This window comes from Bos taurus, chromosome 6, assembly GCF_002263795.3.
Source record: "Bos taurus isolate L1 Dominette 01449 registration number 42190680 breed Hereford chromosome 6, ARS-UCD2.0, whole genome shotgun sequence".
Classification (NCBI taxonomy): domain Eukaryota; kingdom Metazoa; phylum Chordata; class Mammalia; order Artiodactyla; family Bovidae; genus Bos; species Bos taurus.
This window is the reverse complement of record NC_037333.1, coordinates 59,107,950-59,128,405: the sequence shown is the minus strand read 5'-3', so window position 1 is coordinate 59,128,405 and position 20,456 is coordinate 59,107,950. Positions and strand designations below refer to the sequence as shown.

The 20,456-nt window shown below is 33.5% G+C and overlaps 1 protein-coding gene across 4 annotated transcripts in view; it reads right to left on the bottom strand.

Moving 5' to 3' along the window:
* Nucleotides 1-20,456, bottom strand: part of N4BP2 (NEDD4 binding protein 2) — a 55,855-nt gene that overhangs the window by 34,304 nt on the left and 1,095 nt on the right. For 3 of the 4 annotated variants that reach the window (XM_024993547.2, XM_024993549.2, XM_059887748.1), the window contains exons 2-7: nt 19,914-20,253; nt 14,813-15,953; nt 11,490-11,614; nt 8,883-8,971; nt 5,363-5,439; nt 929-1,081 (exon numbers count right to left, since the gene is read on the bottom strand). In XM_024993547.2, coding sequence (XP_024849315.1) covers nt 929-1,081; nt 5,363-5,439; nt 8,883-8,971; nt 11,490-11,614; nt 14,813-15,953; nt 19,914-20,139 — 1,811 coding nt within the window. In that variant the 5' untranslated portion in view covers nt 20,140-20,253. Of the gene's footprint in view, nt 1-928; nt 1,082-5,362; nt 5,440-8,882; nt 8,972-11,489; nt 11,615-14,812; nt 15,954-17,353; nt 17,447-19,913; nt 20,254-20,456 lie in introns of those variants that run through there. The other variant, XM_005207906.5, reaches the window with a different exon arrangement.

Here is a 20,456-nt window from a genome sequence, read left to right as displayed (position 1 = left end):
GTATTAATTCATAATCCTTATGAGATCCTTATAAGCAAAGTGTTATTGCCATTTTGCAAATGAGGAGCTGAAATATAGAGAGATCTTATAATCTGTCAAGATTAAGCTTTGGGATATGAAGCCAGGAAATACAGTTAAGGAGCCCATATTCTTATCCATTTTGCAACACTGCAGCATTTATGAATCTTCTTTTCCTAACTCCTTTCCAACAGAGCTTCTCATCCCCTACCATCAAAAAATGTGAGCATTCAGACCTCTCTACATATTTAAGGCTCTTCTTTCCTCACCTACTTATTCAATTGTTTATGTGCCCTAAATATTTTTTAACAGAATCAGTACTATCCTGAACTACAAACTTCCAAAGGCTGTGACTTGTATTATTTAATCATGAGTAATACATTTTTATGATAGTTTGAAAGTATTTTTATTAATATCTAAGAGAATTAAGAAGTAATGTAACTACAAAACAACAACAGGGGGTAGATAAGGTAACATAAATACTGCAATAGCAGCAAGTTAAATAAAGAAGACAGGAATATTCATAGCATAAAGATGGACCTACATAAATCAGAAGACAATGAATCTCCCACATATGTCATCACTCACATAAACTTTTACTTCTCTTGCTAACCATAAGTATCCTGCTCTACGTAAAACTATACCTAAACCTTATAAACAACAAATGCCTAACTTATTTTTACAGTTATTTTGCAGTGATTTTAGAAGTTTCAAAATTATCTTTTTTTTTTTTCTTTTAATTTTTTCTGGGCTTATGGGATCTAGTTCCCTGACCAGGTATCAAACCTGGGCCCACAGCAGTGAGAGCAGAGTCCTAACCATTGGACCACCAGAGAATTCCTTCGAAATTATCACACTTTTTAAATTAGGTTTTTAAATTAAACTTTGGTACATAGAGACTTTAACCTACCTAGTACTTCTGTCACAAGAATATGCACACAATTCAATGCGTTCGATTTTCTCTGGAACTGAAGAACTCATGATTATTGGCACTGAAACAAAACGTTGATAGTGTTCCAACATTCTTGTTATTTTTTCTTTGCTTATCCCATGAATATTACGCCTAAAAATTCCAGGGGGAAAAAAGGGAAAGAGGAACATCAGTAATGGTATTTTTAAAAAATCGGCTCATATAATGTCAAAAAAAAAACATTTCTAATATGTAAAAATATCAAAACTGGTTTATTATGACACAATGTAAACTATTTAATTTTCATTTTCATTTTATTCAGGATGTCCTAAATTACTATTTTCTTAATCATGCCACACAATCTTTTCCAAATATCCTTTATCAAGTTGGAAAAAAACCAGCAAATCTTAATCACTTTAAAAGAACTTATTCACAAGTGCTATTAAAAAAAAAACAACTCATAAGAATATGGCCATCATTTTAATTACTAACTAGTGACTAAAAAATTTCTACTCAGAGGCTCTTACTTACACCAGTACAGCAGACAAAATGTCCCAAAGGACTCTCCTATTACAATAAAATGGGATCCCATATAAATTAAAGTAAACACACACTTTAATACATCTTAAGTTCAAGCGAAGAGAAAAAAAAATTCCTATTTGAAGTTTCTGGATGTCCAAATATGAAATCTGCTATATTTGTGCTTTCACTCATTGTAGTTTATTTCTTTGTTTTTGTTTATAAGCTCGTATACTTAGCTGAATCTAATATATGGGAATCCTTAGGCCTGAAACTGAAAGTGCTTTCATTCATACAGCAACAGGAGTTGCATCTGCCAAGAGGCAAGATGGTATGCTTTAGTTCTTTAAGAGTTTTATCTTAACGAAAACATCTCAATTGCAACTCTCCTGTCTCAGGTTGGATCCAAGTATTTAGTGTCTGGATCCTGGGGCTAGTATCAGCATTTGCCAGCTGGGCAAATCTGGCTTTCATATTTACATACCTCCATCTTGTCTGGTTTCAGATCACAAAGAAGCAAAGAGATAGAAAATATGAAAGAGAGGTTAAGAGACATAGACATAGAGGACAGACCAAAAGGTCTAGTATGTATCTATCCAAGTCCCAGAAAGAGAAGAGAGAGTACGTGGGACAGAAACAATTTAAAGAAAAATGGTTTAAGAATTTTCCAGAACTGATGAAAGACAATCTCCTAATCTCACAAGTTCAACAAATCCCAAGCAAGATAAATAAGAAATCCACAACTAGAAACATAATACTGAAATTGTCATTCACCAAAGATAGAAATCATATTACAAGCAACTAGAAATTTGATAAATGAATTATCTACAAAGAAAACAACCATTAGAATTATACTTGACAATAATAGTAATGGAATCCAGAAGACAGTTAAATGTTATCAATAACAGAAACTGTAAATCTAGAATATATACACTCAGCAAAAGCTTATAAGAATGAGCACAATAAAAGAACTTCCAGATTAAAAAAAAAAAAGTTTGACATAAAGCATGCCTAAATTGTAAAGAAAATTCTAAAAGATGAATGTCAGGCAGAAGAAAATTCTCAGATGAAAGGCCTATGATGAAAGAAAAATTAAGCACAAAGCAATAACTAAATGAGTGAAAACAAATACTACCTGTACATTCTAGACAGTCAGAGCCTGTAAGCTGGAAGGGAGGTTAATTATCAGAGTTAATATGTTTGAAAGTTCTTGTATGTGGGAAGAGGAAGGCTAAGAAAATGGTTTAACTTAAAAGTCTGCATGATAAAACTTTTAATGTAACCACTGAAAGACTTAAAATAGTATATGTAATCTCCAAACTAGTAGAGAAGGAAAAAATGAGCAAGCAAATCTGCATTCAATTTTTAAAAATCCGAAGTAAGGCAAGATAGGAGGAAAAAATCAAATATTTAATTTTCTGTGATAGGAAAAAACAATCACAAAAAATGTGAGATAAATAAAAAGTACACAGAATGAGGCAGTAAGAAACAAGACCAATTATATGAATAACCAAAGTAACTGTAAAAAAACTAAAATATCAGTTAAAAGCTAAAGACAGAGTGAATTTTTTAAAACCCAGCCATACTGGTCATAAGAGATACACCTAAACACAAAGATACTGAAAGGTTGAAAGGAAAAGTGTAGAAAAATTAATAACACTCAAATACTAACTAAAAAAAGTTGGTATATTTCTATTTATATTAGACAATTAGATTTTATAACAAAAATTAATACTAATAAAAGAAAACCAGTGGACAAAGATAAAAGCTTCCATTAGAGTGATGCAAAGATCTTAAGACTATATGGACTTCAAAAAATATCCTTAGTATATTTAAAACAAAAAATAGAATTATAGGGAAAGACTATTATAATCAACATAATAGTGGTAGAGGAAGATTTCAACACACCTCTCACAGTAGATTTTTCTCATCCCTCTCTTAAAGATTAACTCATTAAGCAAAATTTTCAAAAAAGTTATATATAATGTGAGCAAATGAATAAGCATGATTTAATGATATAGTAATACACTATAACCATCATACATTCTTATCAAGCAAATATGAACATTATAACAAACTGATAATGAACTAGTAAAATACATCTTTAAAAATATCAGAGAATTAGTTTGATACAAACCACATAATCTTATCTACTGAAGTAAAGTTGAAAATCAATTTTTTGAGAAGATAAATTTTATATCCATCTACTCAAAAATTCAAAATATAGTTCTAAATAACCCAAAGGTTAAAGAATAAAAGTAACAGTAATGCAAACTAGAAAATAAATGATTAAAAGAAGATATTACACAGTAAAATTCTAGGAGCAGCTAGCATGGTACGTAAGGAAATTTACAGCATTAAATGCTCATACTAGAAAATAACCTGAACTTTCAGTTCAAGCCTTACAAAAATAACAATAAACAAAGCAAAATAGTTTTTTTTTTAAAGCAAAGAAACTAGAATAAAAGAGAAGCAGAAAAGAATTAAACATAAAACAAACGTATAATAGAAAGCTCAACAAAGCAGAGATGTTTATTTGAAAATGCTAATAAAAAATCTGATCTCTAGTGAGAATAAACAAGAAAAAAAGAAAATACATGTAAACATATTAGGATTAAAAAGGGGAACTAAGTATAGATGTAGCAGAGATTTAAACTTGAAGAGAATATCAACCATCTTAATAAAAAGTCAATAAATTTGAAAACTTTGGTATAATGGACAAATTCCAATTGAAACTTCTTACAAAGAAAACACACAATACAGATAGTTTCGTAAGTAAATCCTATCAAACATTCAAACTTACATAAACTCAGAAAAAGAGAAAAAAAGAAAATACTTCCCAACTAACTCTATGAACCTAAAACCATCATACCAAAACCAGGCAAGACAGGGCAAAGAATAAAAACTGTAAGTCAATCTCACTCATTCATGCCGATGCAAAAATCCTAAACAAAATATTAGAAAACCAAATCTAGTAACGTATCAAGAGGATAATAAAAAGGAATAAAATACTGATTCATGCTACAACATGGGTGAACCTTGAAAACATTATGTTAAGTGAAGCTGCCAGACACAAAAGTTCACACATGATTCCACTTACATGAAATGTTCAGAACAGGCAAATTAACAGAGACAGAAAAGCAGATTAGTGATTGCCAAGGGGTAAAGTGGAACTGGGAGTGACTAGCAATCGCAGGTACAGGGTTTCTTTTTGAGGTGATGAAAACATTCATTAATTAGACAGTGGTGATGGTTGCACAATGTTGTAAATATCCTGAAGACAAGCTGTCCTTCAGTTAATACTGAAATCAGTTCAAATTACCAAGAAGAAAATATCCTGACCAAAATTAATTTAGGGCTATCTCTATGGGAATACAAAGCACAAAACAAAATACACTGTCCATGTCCTGAGTAATATTTTCATCCAAATTAAACAATTAAAGAAAAAAGTATAATCTTGTGGGGGAAAGCAGAGTGAGTAGTGAAAAACCCAAACAGCTAACATTTGCTACCTTTTCTGTTTACATGTTCTCCCTTCCCTCCAGCACGGTAAGTCACCAGGCAGCTACCACAATTTGTTCCTTCCAATGGCACATAGTTCAGGTTTGCCAAACCCTAGTCTCTTCTAGTTTCAGATATTGACATTATATTTTTAATAAGTAACAAAGTACTGGCTATATAACACAACTGGAATTTTTCTGTTTAATAACTCAATTTCAGAATAAAAAGATACAAATTCTTCATAAACTGAAAAACAGAACCTACAGGCAATAAAAATTTTGTCAATTTTTAAGTGGCAAAGCCACAATCTAATCCATTTTGTTTTATTCATTATTTACAAGAGGAAAATAATCTAGATGGACTTTCTCTCACTCTCACAAAACTAAAACATTTTATATAAGCTCCAAGTTTTACCTTGCAAGTTCCTTCGGTTTGAATTTCCACCATGTATCCGGTTCCCGGAAAAGGACTTTATATTTATGTTTTTGAGACTACATACAAAAAAGACAAATGCATTTTTAAATAATTACTTCCATGAAATTAAATTTTCCCCAAATTCACAGCATGTTAAAACTGAAAGAATATAAAAGATTATCTATCTTGATGAGTGTGTTACCAGGCAAGATGAAGTCTCTCTGATCCAACAACAAACTTCTAGAAATTTATGCTACTGATAAAAACTTATGTCAGAGTGCAAAATTATATACACAGCAGAATATCTAGTTCATCATTATTTGTAATAGCAAAAGAATACACACAACACAGTGTCTATTAATATGGAACTGGCTAAATAAAGGAGGATATAATCACACAATGAAAATACATACAATGGCTTTTAAAATCCTCTGTTAATGAGAAAATGTTCTTAATGTAAATTGTTAAGAAAGTAAGATACAGAATTTTCACTAGAATAAAAAAAGATAATCTGCATATGTATAGAAAACTTCTGGAAGGAGTCTCAAAAATACTATGAAAAGTATCTACCTCAAGGGAATAGGACTTTAGGCTTTCTTTTTTATGGCTTGAATACCTATCAGAATACATACATGACTTTTATAATTTTAAAACTATTTTAAATGACAACGCATTCTTTTTTTTTTTTTTTTTTGGCCACACTGCACAGCTTGAGGGAATCTTAGTTTCCCAACCAGGGATTAAACAGGCACCCTCGGCAGTGAAAGCATAAAGTCCTAACTACTGGTCTGCCAGGAAATCATGGAATTCCCAATGACAGCTACTGAGAAACTATTTTTCAAAACTCTAGTATTTTGGCACAGCAATGCCAAATAAAAAAAGAGAGAGAAACTATTCTACCTGAACTTTTTCCATCTCAACTGATGTCAATCTTCAGTTACACAGGCCAAAACCCAACTTGATGCCATACTTAATGCCTCTCTTTCACATCCGTATCAATCCAATAAGAAATTCAACTGGCTCTACTTTAAAAATATATCCAGAATTTAATCTCTACTCACCATGACCTTCACTGCTCCCATGTTGGTCTGAACCATGTCATCTCTTTAACTACCACGAAAGCCCTTTAACAAGTCTCCTTCCTGCTTCCATTCTCCCCCACTCCCAAGTCTATTCTCAACCCTGCCCTACAGTGATTCTTTTAACAGTCAGATCATGTCACTACTCTGCTCAAAACCCTGTTATGAACTAATGAATTTATTCTCTCAAATCTTTTATGTGGAAACTCCCATTCCACCATGTGACTGCGTTTGGAGACAGGACCTTTATGGAAGTAATTAGGGTTAAATGAAGTCAAAAGTTTAGGGCACTAGTGTCCCTGTAAGAAGAGACACCAGAGAACTTGTTCTCTCTACCATGTGAGAACACAGCAATAAGAGAACTCTCAACAGAACTTGATCCTCCTGGACCTTGATCTGGGACATCTAGTTTCCAAAATTGTGAGAAAATAAAATTCCTCTTGTTTAAGCTATCTAGTCTATGGTAATCTTTATGGCAACCTGAGCAGACTAATGTATCTTCCATGTCACTCAAGGTAAAATCCTAAGTCCTCACAGAGACCTAGGCATAAGCCCTTACATAAGTCTGCCCTGCCATCTCCCTAACCACCATTACATCTCTGACCTCACCTCCCACTATTGATCCCCTCAGTTTTATGACAAGATGTCAATAGTGGTCATTGCTATTTTCTGTCATTCTGACAGAAAAGTTCAAAGATCAACCCAGACACCAAGGTAGTAGTGACATAATACCCTGTAATGAGCCTGCTCACTTCCATCTCCTCACCTCAGCACCAAATTTCTATAATTTATTCAATGGCTGGCAATAGTCCAGGTCTCTAATTACCTAAAGGGGTATATTTAACTCTTAGAATCAAATTAATTTTAAATGCACACATACACACAGAGAAAAAGAGACTAAGCATTTAAAGACTTTTTCAACTCCCATTATCAATGGACAAATCTTAACAATAAATTATATTATGTAAGAGGATTCTGACTTAGGTCAACCTATATGATAGTCCACAAGGGAAAATACTACTTTGCCATATATTTTATGTGTGTGTGTGCACATACACACACACACATATTTATGTTTAGCCAGTAGAAACTAAGCTACTTGACTGCTCCCTATTTATCCCTAACTTACTATTTTAGCTACTTTTGTGAATGACAGTCAAGACAGTAATAGACTATTATCTCCAATCTATCCCACTCTTCTACACTTTCATTATCTTAATAACAAAAGAAGCAAAAGGTGATCCTCTCCTCTACAGTAATTCCTGCATCTACTTCTTTATGAAGACAAAAGCATTTGGCATCTAAGATAAACAGGAGTCCTTTATATTTCTAAGTAGAGTTGAAAAGAGTCAAGGAATCAGTATTGGAAAAAAGGATTTACATTTTTAATTGTTATATAATAAATAAGGGAAAAGATAACATTATAGAAGGCTGAAGCCTAAATGAAAATCAGAAACATATAATTTGGGGGCTTCTTTATTTACTACATAGGAAAATAAAGTGTTAAAAAATTTTCTAAGATGACAGCAGGAAGCTAAGAAAAACCTACAGAGGAGTCAAGTAAAGTTAAGGGGAAAGCACGTCCCTGTGGTAAATATATTAGTCTAGAAATTAGGAACTCCTAAGGCCAGAAAGCAAACTGAATTTCAGCCTCAAAGAAGTCTGTTTCCTCTACCACGCTGCACAGAAGTAAAATCTCACTTGCTTTCAAAGGAAACATAATTTTCTTTAGCAAAGTAAAGAATCACACCTTCAAAACAGTACAAACACACTAGGCACAGTAAAGGGGGTATAAGCTGGATGTGTTAAAAATACAGAATAGCAAGTATAACATTCATTAACTAAAGAAACAAGCTGAGCTTCAATGTGCCAGACATGTGCTAATCTTGGGAGAATAAAACAAATAATACACATACTCACAAAAGCTTCACTCATCAATTTACTCAACAAATATATATTTAGTATATGCCAGTGCTATACTTTGTAGATTCAATGATGAATAAAACAACAGCCCTACCCTCAAGAAAAATAGATGGCTTAAAGCCAAATTCAGCCCATCAGCCAATATTTGAACAGATTAGGAACTAAGGATATATAAATATAAATATATATATATATATTTTTTTTATGTTTAAAGGATTGTTTAAAAAGAATATGCAACAGACTGCGGCCTGTAAAACCTAAAATATTGACTATCTGGTGTTTTCTAGACAAAAATTTGTCAACTCATGACCTACTGATAAAAACAATGTACTTAGTGCTATAACAGAAATAAGCCAGGGTGCCATGAAAGAAGAGTGCCCAAGTCAGCTTTTTAGTAAATGAATGAATGCTAACTTACTAAAAAGTCAGGACTGTTTGCTTGAATTCACTTAAGTATTAGTATCCCCCCAAAATTCCAAACCCATTATTAAAGACTTATGACAATTTATGGTACAAACCAAAGCAACATATGGTTTCATTTCCCATGCCTGTAGGTTTGTATTATCTATTATTACAGGAGACACCTTCTTCTCAAATGCTTCTTTTGCTGAAAAACAGAAAATGAGAAATCACTTTTAATAACTATGTTTTAAAAAATCTAATCTTATTGATTAGATTTGAAATTTCATAATTTGAAAATCATAGATATGTGCTAATTTTACTCACAATTCTACTTCTAAATACGCTGAAGAAGGAAATGGCAACCCACTCCAGTATTCTTGCCTGGAAAATCCCATGGACAGAGGAGCCTGACGGGCCACAGTCCACAGGGTCACAAGAGTCAGACACGACTTAGCAACTAAACCACCACTACTTCTAAATACTATTTTGAGTATATGAAAAACTAAAGTACAGGAAAATGCTGAATAATAAATCCTAAATACTAAAATTATAATCAGAAATTAAATAAAAACTGGTCTAAATTTGATGTGTATATTAAATGTATAGACAGCATAAATAGGGGGGAAGTTTTCATTAAAACCAATAAAAAGACAATAATCCAATTTAAAAATGGCAAAAGATCTAAATAGAAAGCTCTCCAAAGGAGATAAACAAGTAGCCAATAAACAGACAAAAAGCGATCAGGGAAATGCAAATCAAAACCACAATGAGATACCACGTAACACCCATCATTAGGACAGCCATAGTCCAAAAGATCAGATTAAAAAAAGTTTTTTAATTAAAAAAAAAAAAAAAGACAAGTGTTAGTAAAGATGAAGAAAAGTTGGGACTCTCATATACTGCTACTGAGAATGTAAAATGGTGCTCTTGCTTTGGAAAATAGCTTGACAGTTCCTAGAAAGGTAAAACATAGACAGGTATGTTCATAGCAACATTATTCATAATAGCCAAAAAATGAAAACAATACAAATATCCATCAACTAATGAATGGATAAATGAAATGTGGCATATCCACATAATGGAATATTATTCAGCCATAAAAAAGAATAAATTACTGATACTTTCTACAACACAGATGAACCTTGAAAACATTATGCTAAGTGAAAAAAAACCATTCACAAAAGACCACATATTATATGAGTCTACTTGGATAAAATGTCGAGAATAGATAAACCTATAGAAAGTGAAGTAGTGGTTGCCTGGGGTTGGGAGAGAGTTAAGGAGAAATGAGGAGGGACTGCTAATGGGTATGTGGTCTTTCTGAAGTGATAAAAAATGTTCTAAATTTGATTGTGGTGATGGTTGTACAACAAGGAATATGTTTAAAACTATCTGACTCTTATCTCACTCAATAAAGCTTTTTTAAAAAGTTCTGCCAATTAATTTCAAATTATTATTGCTGCAGTTGTTGTTACAGAAAGGCAAGTTGAACTACTGATAAGCACTCTTCATTCTCATTTAACCTTTATAAGAAATCTAGGGGATTAGTACTATTAAACTCTTTTACAGATGAGGACACAGGATCCTGGAGACTACAAATAACTTGCTTAAGAGCACACAGCTGGTAACTGGCAAATCCAAGACTGCACTTGATCACATCAGACTGTTTTTTATTTTTGTGTTGGTATTTTCATATTCCTGATTTTTACTTTAATATTTAGTTCAAGAAAGAATATAGAAAAATTTAACCATGTCTAAAGATGACAAACTCAAGAATAGCCTTCAAAGTGCATGTATCACAAAAGAAAGGCTAAGTAAAATACTGTCTATATGTCTTAACAAGAATTTCCCATATAAAATTCAAACTATTCATAACTAAACATTTCATGATAAAATCATCTTCAGTGAATAGTTGCACTAATAAGAAAATTGAGGTTTTACCAATAACCTTCCTGCAGGTTTAGTTTGAGGGAAGTCATTTTCCACTCTCACACAATCCTCTACAAAAATTAGGCCAATCTAGGGAAGACTGGTGGAGAAGGCAATGGCACCCCACTCCAGTACACTTGCCTGGAAAATCCCATGGACGGAGGAGCCTGGAAGGCTGCAGTCCATGGGGTCTATAAGAGTCGGACACGACTGAGTGACTTCACTTTCACTTTTCACTTTCATGCATTGGAGAAGGAAATGGCGACCCACTCCAGTATTCTTGCCTAGAGAATCCCAGGAATGGGGGAGCCTGGTGGGCTGCCGTCTGTGGGCGTCACACAAAGTCGGACACGACTGAAACGACTTAGCAACAGCAGCAGCAGGGAAGACTAATGGTTAACAATGCAAATTCTATTTTAGGAAACTGGAACCAGAGCATGCCAGACAACTGTAACCATCTTGAGCTATTTCCAGACCAATGTAGAAAATCTGACTTACTTCTGACAAGATCTCCATTGACTAAATAAAACTTAAACATTTCAGGCAATGTTCTAAGCTATTTTACAAAAATTAACTCATTTAATCCTCATCACAGATCTACGAGACTACCTCCTCCACTTATTATGTAATAAGAATTGCTATAGTTATAATTTTATCTATATTATATAGTTATAATTTAGAATGAAAGTTAATTACAACTTAAAAGTTGTATGTCACTCAAAATAAAAACCCCTGGCGGATTTTTTCCTTTATATTGCTCTTAATATTACCCATCACTTGATGTCTATCCTTACCACGATTCTGGTTCCATTCATGTGCTTCTCCTAAGTATCTTACATCAAACTGGTATTGTCCATTTATGTAAAAATAATCATCAGTACTAAGAATAACTCCACTTGGATTATCCTCTTGCAAAGTCCTGTGAATGATAAACGTAATTATTTTCATTAATTATTCTTCTAAATTCTCTCTCCTGATTTTTGCAAGGTCATAATCCAAATTAAAAATTCAAGTATCATTATTTAAAAGAATAAAGATACTTTATTTCTCAAACAAATCACATTGAAAATCTCTAAGCAGAAGTCTGACTCCCAAGAAAACCGAGGCAAGTCTACTTTGCTTTACGTAAATTATTATTTCGGAAACTTTTAAAATATATTATGAAGTCCTTTGTCCTTACTATAAAGGTATGAAGGTTAACACAATTTTAAATATCAAGAAAACCAGTAACTAACAATGCTTCAAAATTCTTATCAATCACATGCATCTCCCTCATCTGGCCACTTGATACACACAGATCTACCTTACCCGCTCTATGCTGAAGGTCACTTCCAGGTAGGCAAGTACCTTGATATTTAATTCTACTTTAAAAGTAGAGGAAACTCTTAGACTATTCATTTAATCAGCTCAATTATACAAAGTTAAGGACTTCTCTGGTGGTCCAGTGGTTAAGAATCCACCTGTCAATGCAGGGGACTTGGGTTCAGTCCTTGGTCTGGTCCAGGAAGATTCCATGTGCTGCAGGGCAACTAAGCCCATGTGCCACAACTACCGAAGTCCCAAGGCCCTAGGGCCCATGCTCTGCAATAAGAAGTCACTGCAATGAGAAGCCCATGCACCACAATTAGAGAGTGGCCCCCGTGCACTGCAACTAGAGAAAGCCAGCGTACAGCAGTGAAGACCCAATGCAGCCAAAAATACATTTAATTTAAAAAAATTTTAATAAATAATACAAAGATAAGATAGTTTTATAGGGGTTTTCTGACTCCTCTCTTTCTTTTGGTCACATTAGCTTGCAGGATCTTAGCTTACCAACCAGAGACAGAATCCAAAGCGTGAAGTCTTAACTACTGGACCATCAGGAAAGTACCCCATCTCTCTTTCTTGACTCTGGAATTTATCTTCTATATAACTGAGATACATGTAAAAAATAAGCAAAGAGAATCCACAGAGACATAACAGTGCTACCCTCTTGACATATATGTATATGTGCAACTGATGACCACTTTGCTGTACAGAAGAAACTAACACAAAATTGTAAAACAGCTATATGCCAATAAAAACCTATTTTATTTTATTAATTTTATTGTATTGGAGTATAATTTACTTACAATGTTGTATTAGTTTCAGGTGTACAACAAAGTGAGTCAGTTATGCATATATATATATATATATATCCACTCTTAAAGATTCTTTTCTCATATTGAAATATATCTTTTGAATTTGATTTTTATTAGTATCTATTAAGCAAAAATAGGATTCCCTGATAGTTCAGTTGGTAAAGAAACCGCCTGCAATGCAGGAGACCCCTGTTTGATTCCTGGGTTGGTAAGATCCCCTGGAGAAGGGAAAGGCTACCCACTGCAGTATTCTGGCCTGGAGAATTCCATGGACTCTATAATCTATGGGGTCACAGAGTTGGACATGACTGAGCTACTTTCACTCTCACTTTAAGAGAAAGAGGTGCTGTTTTAATCCCTGAGCATCCATCAGTAAACTGTATTCATGAAGCTTACATTGTAGTGAATGCTCACTTGATCTCACTTTCTGAGACTCCTTCATTTATCTTCTCTTTTACCTCTAAGCTTTCCCCTCTGACACTTCACATCTATCTCAGCTATCTTTTAAATTTTTAACCACACTTTAAAGATCCCTTTTCAACTGTTACCCAACTTCTCTCCTTAACTGCTTTAGTATAAATGCTTTTTTAAGGTCTTAAGGTCTTCCACCTTTCCAGGGCAACAAAAGTATTTTTCAAGATAGCCATTCGTAGCCTTCTTTCCAATAACTCTGAAAGTCTTTTTTCATCTTTAATTTTCCTTGGACACAACAGCTTAACACTGTGGACCACTCTCTCTGAGAAAATTCAGCTACCTATCTCTGCACTTCCCAGTTACTTCTCTCTTTTCATTCAAATTTTAGCAAGCTCCAACTTTGTGACAAGCATTTCTTTCTCTTCCTAATCTCTAACCGTAGCTGCTTCTGGCTCTGAGGACTCTGAAACCTACTTCTTCAAACCTGTGTCACAGCTCTATTACCTTTTAAGGTACCCTCTTTTGTTTCAATCTTTCACAAAATGAAGTATCATAACTGACTGTAGTATCTATAATATTATTTCCTATTCTTGTGGTCATTAAATCAAAGAGAAAGCCTATGTCTATAGAAGAATATATTTATAAATATATGAGTAGAATATGTGGAAATTTATTGGAAGATAAATCCAGACTAAGAAAGGACATTAAAAAAACAACCGAAAATGAGCTTATCAAGGTATACATGAGTGTTCCCAAAGACTAGATACACCTAGGATAAAATAGAAAAGACTCAGCTGAGAATAGCAAACCATGAGAGAAAATAGATAAAACTTAGAAGGAAAAGGGAAAAATTGGCAAAAAAAATAAATTAGATGTAAATATTCTGGAATTTAAAGAAGAGGATTGAAAGAACTTTGAAAACAACACCCTTTAACAAGTATCACTGAAAGTATAACGAAGTTGCCTCTATCCCTGACTCTGGTCTCTGAGACCAAGACATCCACAACGTATCTTAACTACAAAAAGCACACAGATGGGATATATGAGATATATGTGGTACTGAGGGTACCACATTTTGCAACGAAAAAAAAAAAATCACTGAAAATTTGAAGTTCTCTGATTACCAATGGTTCATCCTATGTTCTCTTCCTTCATATTATACATTTCTAAACCTTATTTAACAACATGCTACAATTCCAAATTTCCAACTACCAGCAGAATTCTTGTCAAGACTTTCTTGAATTCAAAATCAATTATGGCCCTTTATCTATATAATCAAAGCTGAATTTATCTTTCTCCCACTCAAATTAGTTCTCTTCCACACGAACTTATTTCTTTTGATTTTACAAGCTCACAATCTTGAAACCACCTTTAATTTTTTTCTTCTATTCTGTCTCTCAAAATGATATTCTAAGACAAAAAAATTCAATAAAAACTTCTGGAGAAAACAGTGCTATTAGCTACAAAGTTAAAAAAATTAGTAAACATCTCTATGAAGTAAAAACATCTCACATAGTCAAGCTATTATAAATATTCAAGTTCACACATTACACTCATTTTTTAAACTCAATTAAACCTCATACCTTGCCAGAAAAGATTTTCCTGATCCTGGAAGGCCTCTGAGAAGAACGAGAACTAGTCCAACATAAGATGATGTCTTCTTTCTTACAGCCTGAGAAACTGGAGCTTCTTGTACCTGGTAAGCACTCGCTCCCTCTTTGCTTCTCCACACCTTTGTGGGGGAAGCATGAGAAATCACTGGGGGTGGAAACGCATAGTTGACAGGCCTCCAGTGCGCAGCTGTGGTTACAACAGGAGCCACAAAGCCATGGTTGGCTTGAAAGAGGTCAAAAGCAGGGATCATTGGATTCCACATTGGTGGAGGTGGGGGAGGAGGCAGCAGTAGAGGGAGAGGGGTTAGTACTGGGCAGTAATTCACATCCTTCCCCTTTGGTGGCAGTTCAGTATGTTTGTGTGGCTGGAAACTGAATTCTTCAGAAGGTACAAAAACATCAGGGACAGACGTGGACTTCTGATCTCCACCTGTACCTATTAAACCAATCCCTGGATTTTGGACAGCAAGGTTTAGAGGAGCCTGAAGCTCATTAGCATCCAAATCTACAGGGGCTTGAGAGAACTGAGTCTTAACACACTCAGATTCCGAAAGCTCTTTCTGAATTTGGTTGCTGCCATCCATCAAAGTGTCATTATCTGCATTTAAAGAACTACTGAGAAGAGAATCTTCCAATGCCACTGTGTTATCTTTTGTAAAACTTTTGGACCCATTTGAAACTGAATGTGAAGTTAAGGAATTTGAACTTAATGCAGAGACAGAAAGCTCTAAATTTTCATTGTTCAAATCCATATTTTGGGTAGAAAGAATGGGAGTCATATTACTTGAATCTGAACTTACAAATGAACTCGGGTCACTAAAATTATTAACATCTTGCAAAGGCAAAAATGAGTATGCTTGGTTATCAGGAGAAGAGTTCAATTTCTCAAAAGCATTTTGTATTAAAGAATCTAAATCTTCAGTTAGCTGCATGTCCAAAAATGAATCCATTTTTGAATCTTCACTCTCTTCTTTTGGAGGACATTTTTCCATTATTTCACATTTCACTGCATTTACTTGTTTCTCAGAAGCAATGAAGTTTGTTGAAGACGATTCTTCTATCTTAGCATCAGTGGCTGATAATTCTAATAGACAATCCATGGCATTTTCAACTGTACAACAATAAGAACAACAATAACAACAATAAAATATACCTATATGGATTGAAAACAGTAAAACATGATTTAATTAAAATTCACATAAAATTATACTGACTTTACATTGAATGAAATGTCAAGAAATTTATAAATATTCAAGTCATTTTTAACTTAACATTTTACTAATATATAATTCTGTATAGTGAAAGATTTGAATAATGGAGACATGCAATGTTGTTACTTTCAGACAAACAGTAATAAACTAGGCCAATAAACTGCCATCAAGTAGATATTCTCTGATGAATTTATTGAGTAAAAGAAAAATATCTGGAACTGTATACTTTAGGGTTGTTTATAAAGATACTAAAACCAGTTGATCTAATCAACAAATACTTACCTACTACATGCTGTTTTAAGTATGAAGTATTTTATTTATTAATAAGTATTCTAATAAATCTAATTTGCTTATATGGTCCATACTATGAATTTCACTTAACACAAAAAATGTGCATGAGCATGTACTACATATCAGACATACTTTGTACAAGGATGAACAAGATAATAGTTTTTACTACACTCGAAGGATTTTCGCAGTCTAATGGAAGCAACTGAAGATGTTAGAAGACAATTATAGTATAATATAGATTAAATACTGCACACTCTTAATAATATACAAATGCCTAAGCAGCCTTATAGGAAAGTAAGGAAAGATTTCACATGAGGTGATATGTAAACTGGGAGTTGGAAGATCAAAAAGAAACTTGTCAATACAGAATGGAAAGGCAAACCCAGTCCTAAAAACACACAGCATGTTTAAGCTATTGAGTTTGTTGGAATGCGAGTACACAGTAATATGGCAGATAAGAGAAGGAGATAAAACTGGAAAGGGAAATCAAGTAAAATTGGAAGGGTCCTCTATTTCATGGTAAGAAATACTAATTTTATTTTCCAAGGGAACTTGAAGGGAAACTACCTGTCATAGCATTTGGGCTAGATGTTTTGTTGTCTCAATGAATCTTCAAATTATACTACAAGCTATAGTATTCCCAGCACAGAGATGAAGAAAATGAAGTTTAGAAAGTATATTAACTTAGCCCACGTCACACAGATAATAAGTGACAAAGTCAGGACTGGTGTGTCGACTCCAATGCTGAGCTCCCTCCATTACAACATAAATATAGAGAAATTAGAATTGTTAAGCATCTGAAATCTGAGGCTTTTTCATATTATTTTTGTGTATTAACTTAAGGAAGATAAATGTGGAAACAGCACAGCACAGTAGGTAAAAGCTCTGGTCAGGAATCAGAATGACATTTAAATCCCTACTTGCTGGCATGAACACTTTGAACAAGTTAGTTAACTTTCCTAAGCCTTGATTTTCTCATTTGCAATGTGTGGATAACAAAAGTACCTACCTCATAGGGTTGTTGTGAGGATTAAATGAGATAATCCATGAAAAAGGGCTGTGCACAAGGACTGGCACCTAGTAAGCACCCAATTAGTGTTCCCTTAAGAAGAAAAACAAAGAGGGATTGGAGGGGGCAAGCCTGGCAGAGAGACCAGTTAGAAGACTATAGCAATAAACATGGAAAAAAGGGGGGGAAAAAAAAGGCGGGGCGGGGGGAGCAAATATAAGAAGAATTTCTAAGAAAAAACTACATGATAGAAAAATCACAAAAGATCAACCAAAAAAATTAATGTGTATATAATGAAAAACAGTATATGTAAAAAGAAGTAAAAGATCAAACTATATACATAAAACACAGAAGTTTTTACAGTGTTGAGAAAAATTAAAACAATGGTATAAAACAATGAAAAACACACGAACAATTCACACAATACAAGAACTAATAAACAATCATATATAAAAATGTTAACATTTCTCTTTATCTAAAAAAAAAAAAAACCATTAAAGAAAAAGTAAAATCTTATTCCTAAAATCTTAAAAGAATACCACTCAATGTTGATAAGGCTGTAATGAAACCCTTATACAGTGCTAGTGTCATTACAATTGGCACATTTATTTTATAAGGTAAATTTATTTTTTAATTAATTTTTATTGGAGTATAGTATAGTTGATTTACAATGTTGGGTTATAGTTTTTGCTGTACAGCAAAGTGCATCAGTTATATATATACATATATCCACTCTGTATTTTAATTCTTTTCCAATACAGGTCATTAGAGTATTGAGAAGAGTTCCCTGTGCTATACAGTAGGTCTTTATTAGTTATCTACTTTATATGTAGTAGTGTGTATATGTCAATCTCAGTCTCCGAATTTATCCATCCCCCGCTTTCACCCCTGGTAACCATATGCCACACCTCTTTAGTAGGCAATTCAGCAAATGTTTCCAAGAGCCAAAAACTGTCCTTACCCTGTGACAGAAGAAAATAAAACTTCGGAATCGGGAAAAAGCCAAAAGACGGAAAAGGTTATTCATACCAAGATGTTCTTTGCAATATTAATTATTCATGTAAAACATAGCTATAATTAAATAAATTAGAGCATAATAACCCAACAGAATAACCCAACAGAATATTAGAAAGCTATTAAAAAATATAAAGACTGCGGCCAACTGAAAAAAATACTTATATTCGGTTAAGTTTTAAAAGTAGAATATACAACGTCATAAATGTTATTATTCAAACTACTCAAAACATCAGTATTTATGAAGGAGGTATAGAGAAGATCCTGGAAAAGAAAAATGTTTTTTGTTAGGGTGTAAGGGTAACATACTGATATTTTCCTTGTACTTCTTCATTGTTACTAGTGTACGTGCAAAAATAAATTTTAAACACACCAAAATTAGGAAATATATGTTGAAGCCACAAATAAAATTGTAAACACTATTATTTCTGAGCATCATGTAGACTGCTGAAAGCTGGTTTTCTGCATACATAAAAGGATAGATAAGATAGGCTCACATCATAGACTGTGGAATGTAAAAAAAAAAATTTGAAGTTTACCCCATTACCAAAATTCCCCAAACCTAGAATAATTTTACTGATACTAATCATGGCCAATAGCAATATTAAACATCAATATTTAACTTACTCATCCATTTAAATTTGATAGTTTCCCCTGTCTGCAAACATACATCTAAACAATTTATTACAAGTCATTAATAATTTACTGCACTGAAGACTTTATCAGAACAAAACAAAAACTCAATCCTTACTGGGAAAAAAAAGAAAAAGTCCTATGAGGTACATACTATTATTTTTCTCTTTAACAGATAAGAAAACTGAAACCCAGAGAAGTTAAGAGGTAGAGCTGGAAAATCAACCTAAAGCCAATTTTAAATCACACTGGTCTATTAGCCTCAATGCTTAATCAGCTCTCATTTCCATAATTATAATTACCTTTTCACTCAATAAGTATTTACTGAGGTCCGAGTGAGTCATTTGGTATTTAGGGGCTGGAGATACAGCAGTACAACAAAACAGTTTTTTAAATCCCTCTCTTCATAGAGTACTCCAGGTCAACGGCTCTCAACTGGGAATGATTTTGCCCCTCAGGGAACATAAGATGATATACAGAGGTATTTTTAATTGTTACAACTGCAGGGGTGGGGCAGGGGATGTGCCACTGGGATCTAATGGGTACAAGCCAGAGATGTTGCTGAACATCCTATGATGCCCAGGAAAGACACTCACAACAAAGAATTATCTGGTCCAAAATGTCAATAGTGCCAACCTTTTCGAGAGGGAAGATAAAAAGAAATAAAACATAAAAGATGAAATCTACACATACATCTTATACCTAGAACTATACATTTCTTGAAAGAAGAAACGATGTTTTATTCTTTACATGCCTCATAATACTAAACTTAGTACCTTACCCACAGCAGATTTTCAAAAAGTAATGAACAAAATAGAAATAACGTAGTCATTTTCTTTATTACTACTGGTCATGGCATAGTACATAAAACCTTTTTATAAAATGCAAAGGGTTCAAACTAAACTTTTCTCACCTTTGAAATCACATTCAGAAAGCATCAAATACACTACATCAGGATCCAGATCAGAAAACATCTCTGAGACACTGGTGAAGAGTTCTTCCTGATCAACCTTTGTCTCATACACGGAAGGAAGAGTAGTGGTTGGCTCCTCATGACTAGTAACACTGGATACAACTTCCTTAGAGTTTGTGGTCTTCCGAAAAGGATTTCCCCCAAGATTTTTCCTTCTCCTTGGCATTCTGACTTCCAAAACTAAAATGTCTCCCTTTTCTTATTTAAGATGTTTGATATTTAAGTCATACCTCAAAGAAAATAGGGTTAAATATCTTGCACAATCCAGTAGTAAAAGGACCTAAAATAGAAAGCAAGTTGAAACACTCAGACTATAGTTATAGTTCCAGATCTAAAATTGGAATGACATCTTTATTCAACTCTAAGAAAGTACCATCAACTCTGGTGGGCAGCAAAGCCCAAGAGCAGTCACACAATTTCCCTCTCCAAAATATTCAAGTTTTTCAGGATTGAACATGTTAAAAATTAAGATATTAACAAATG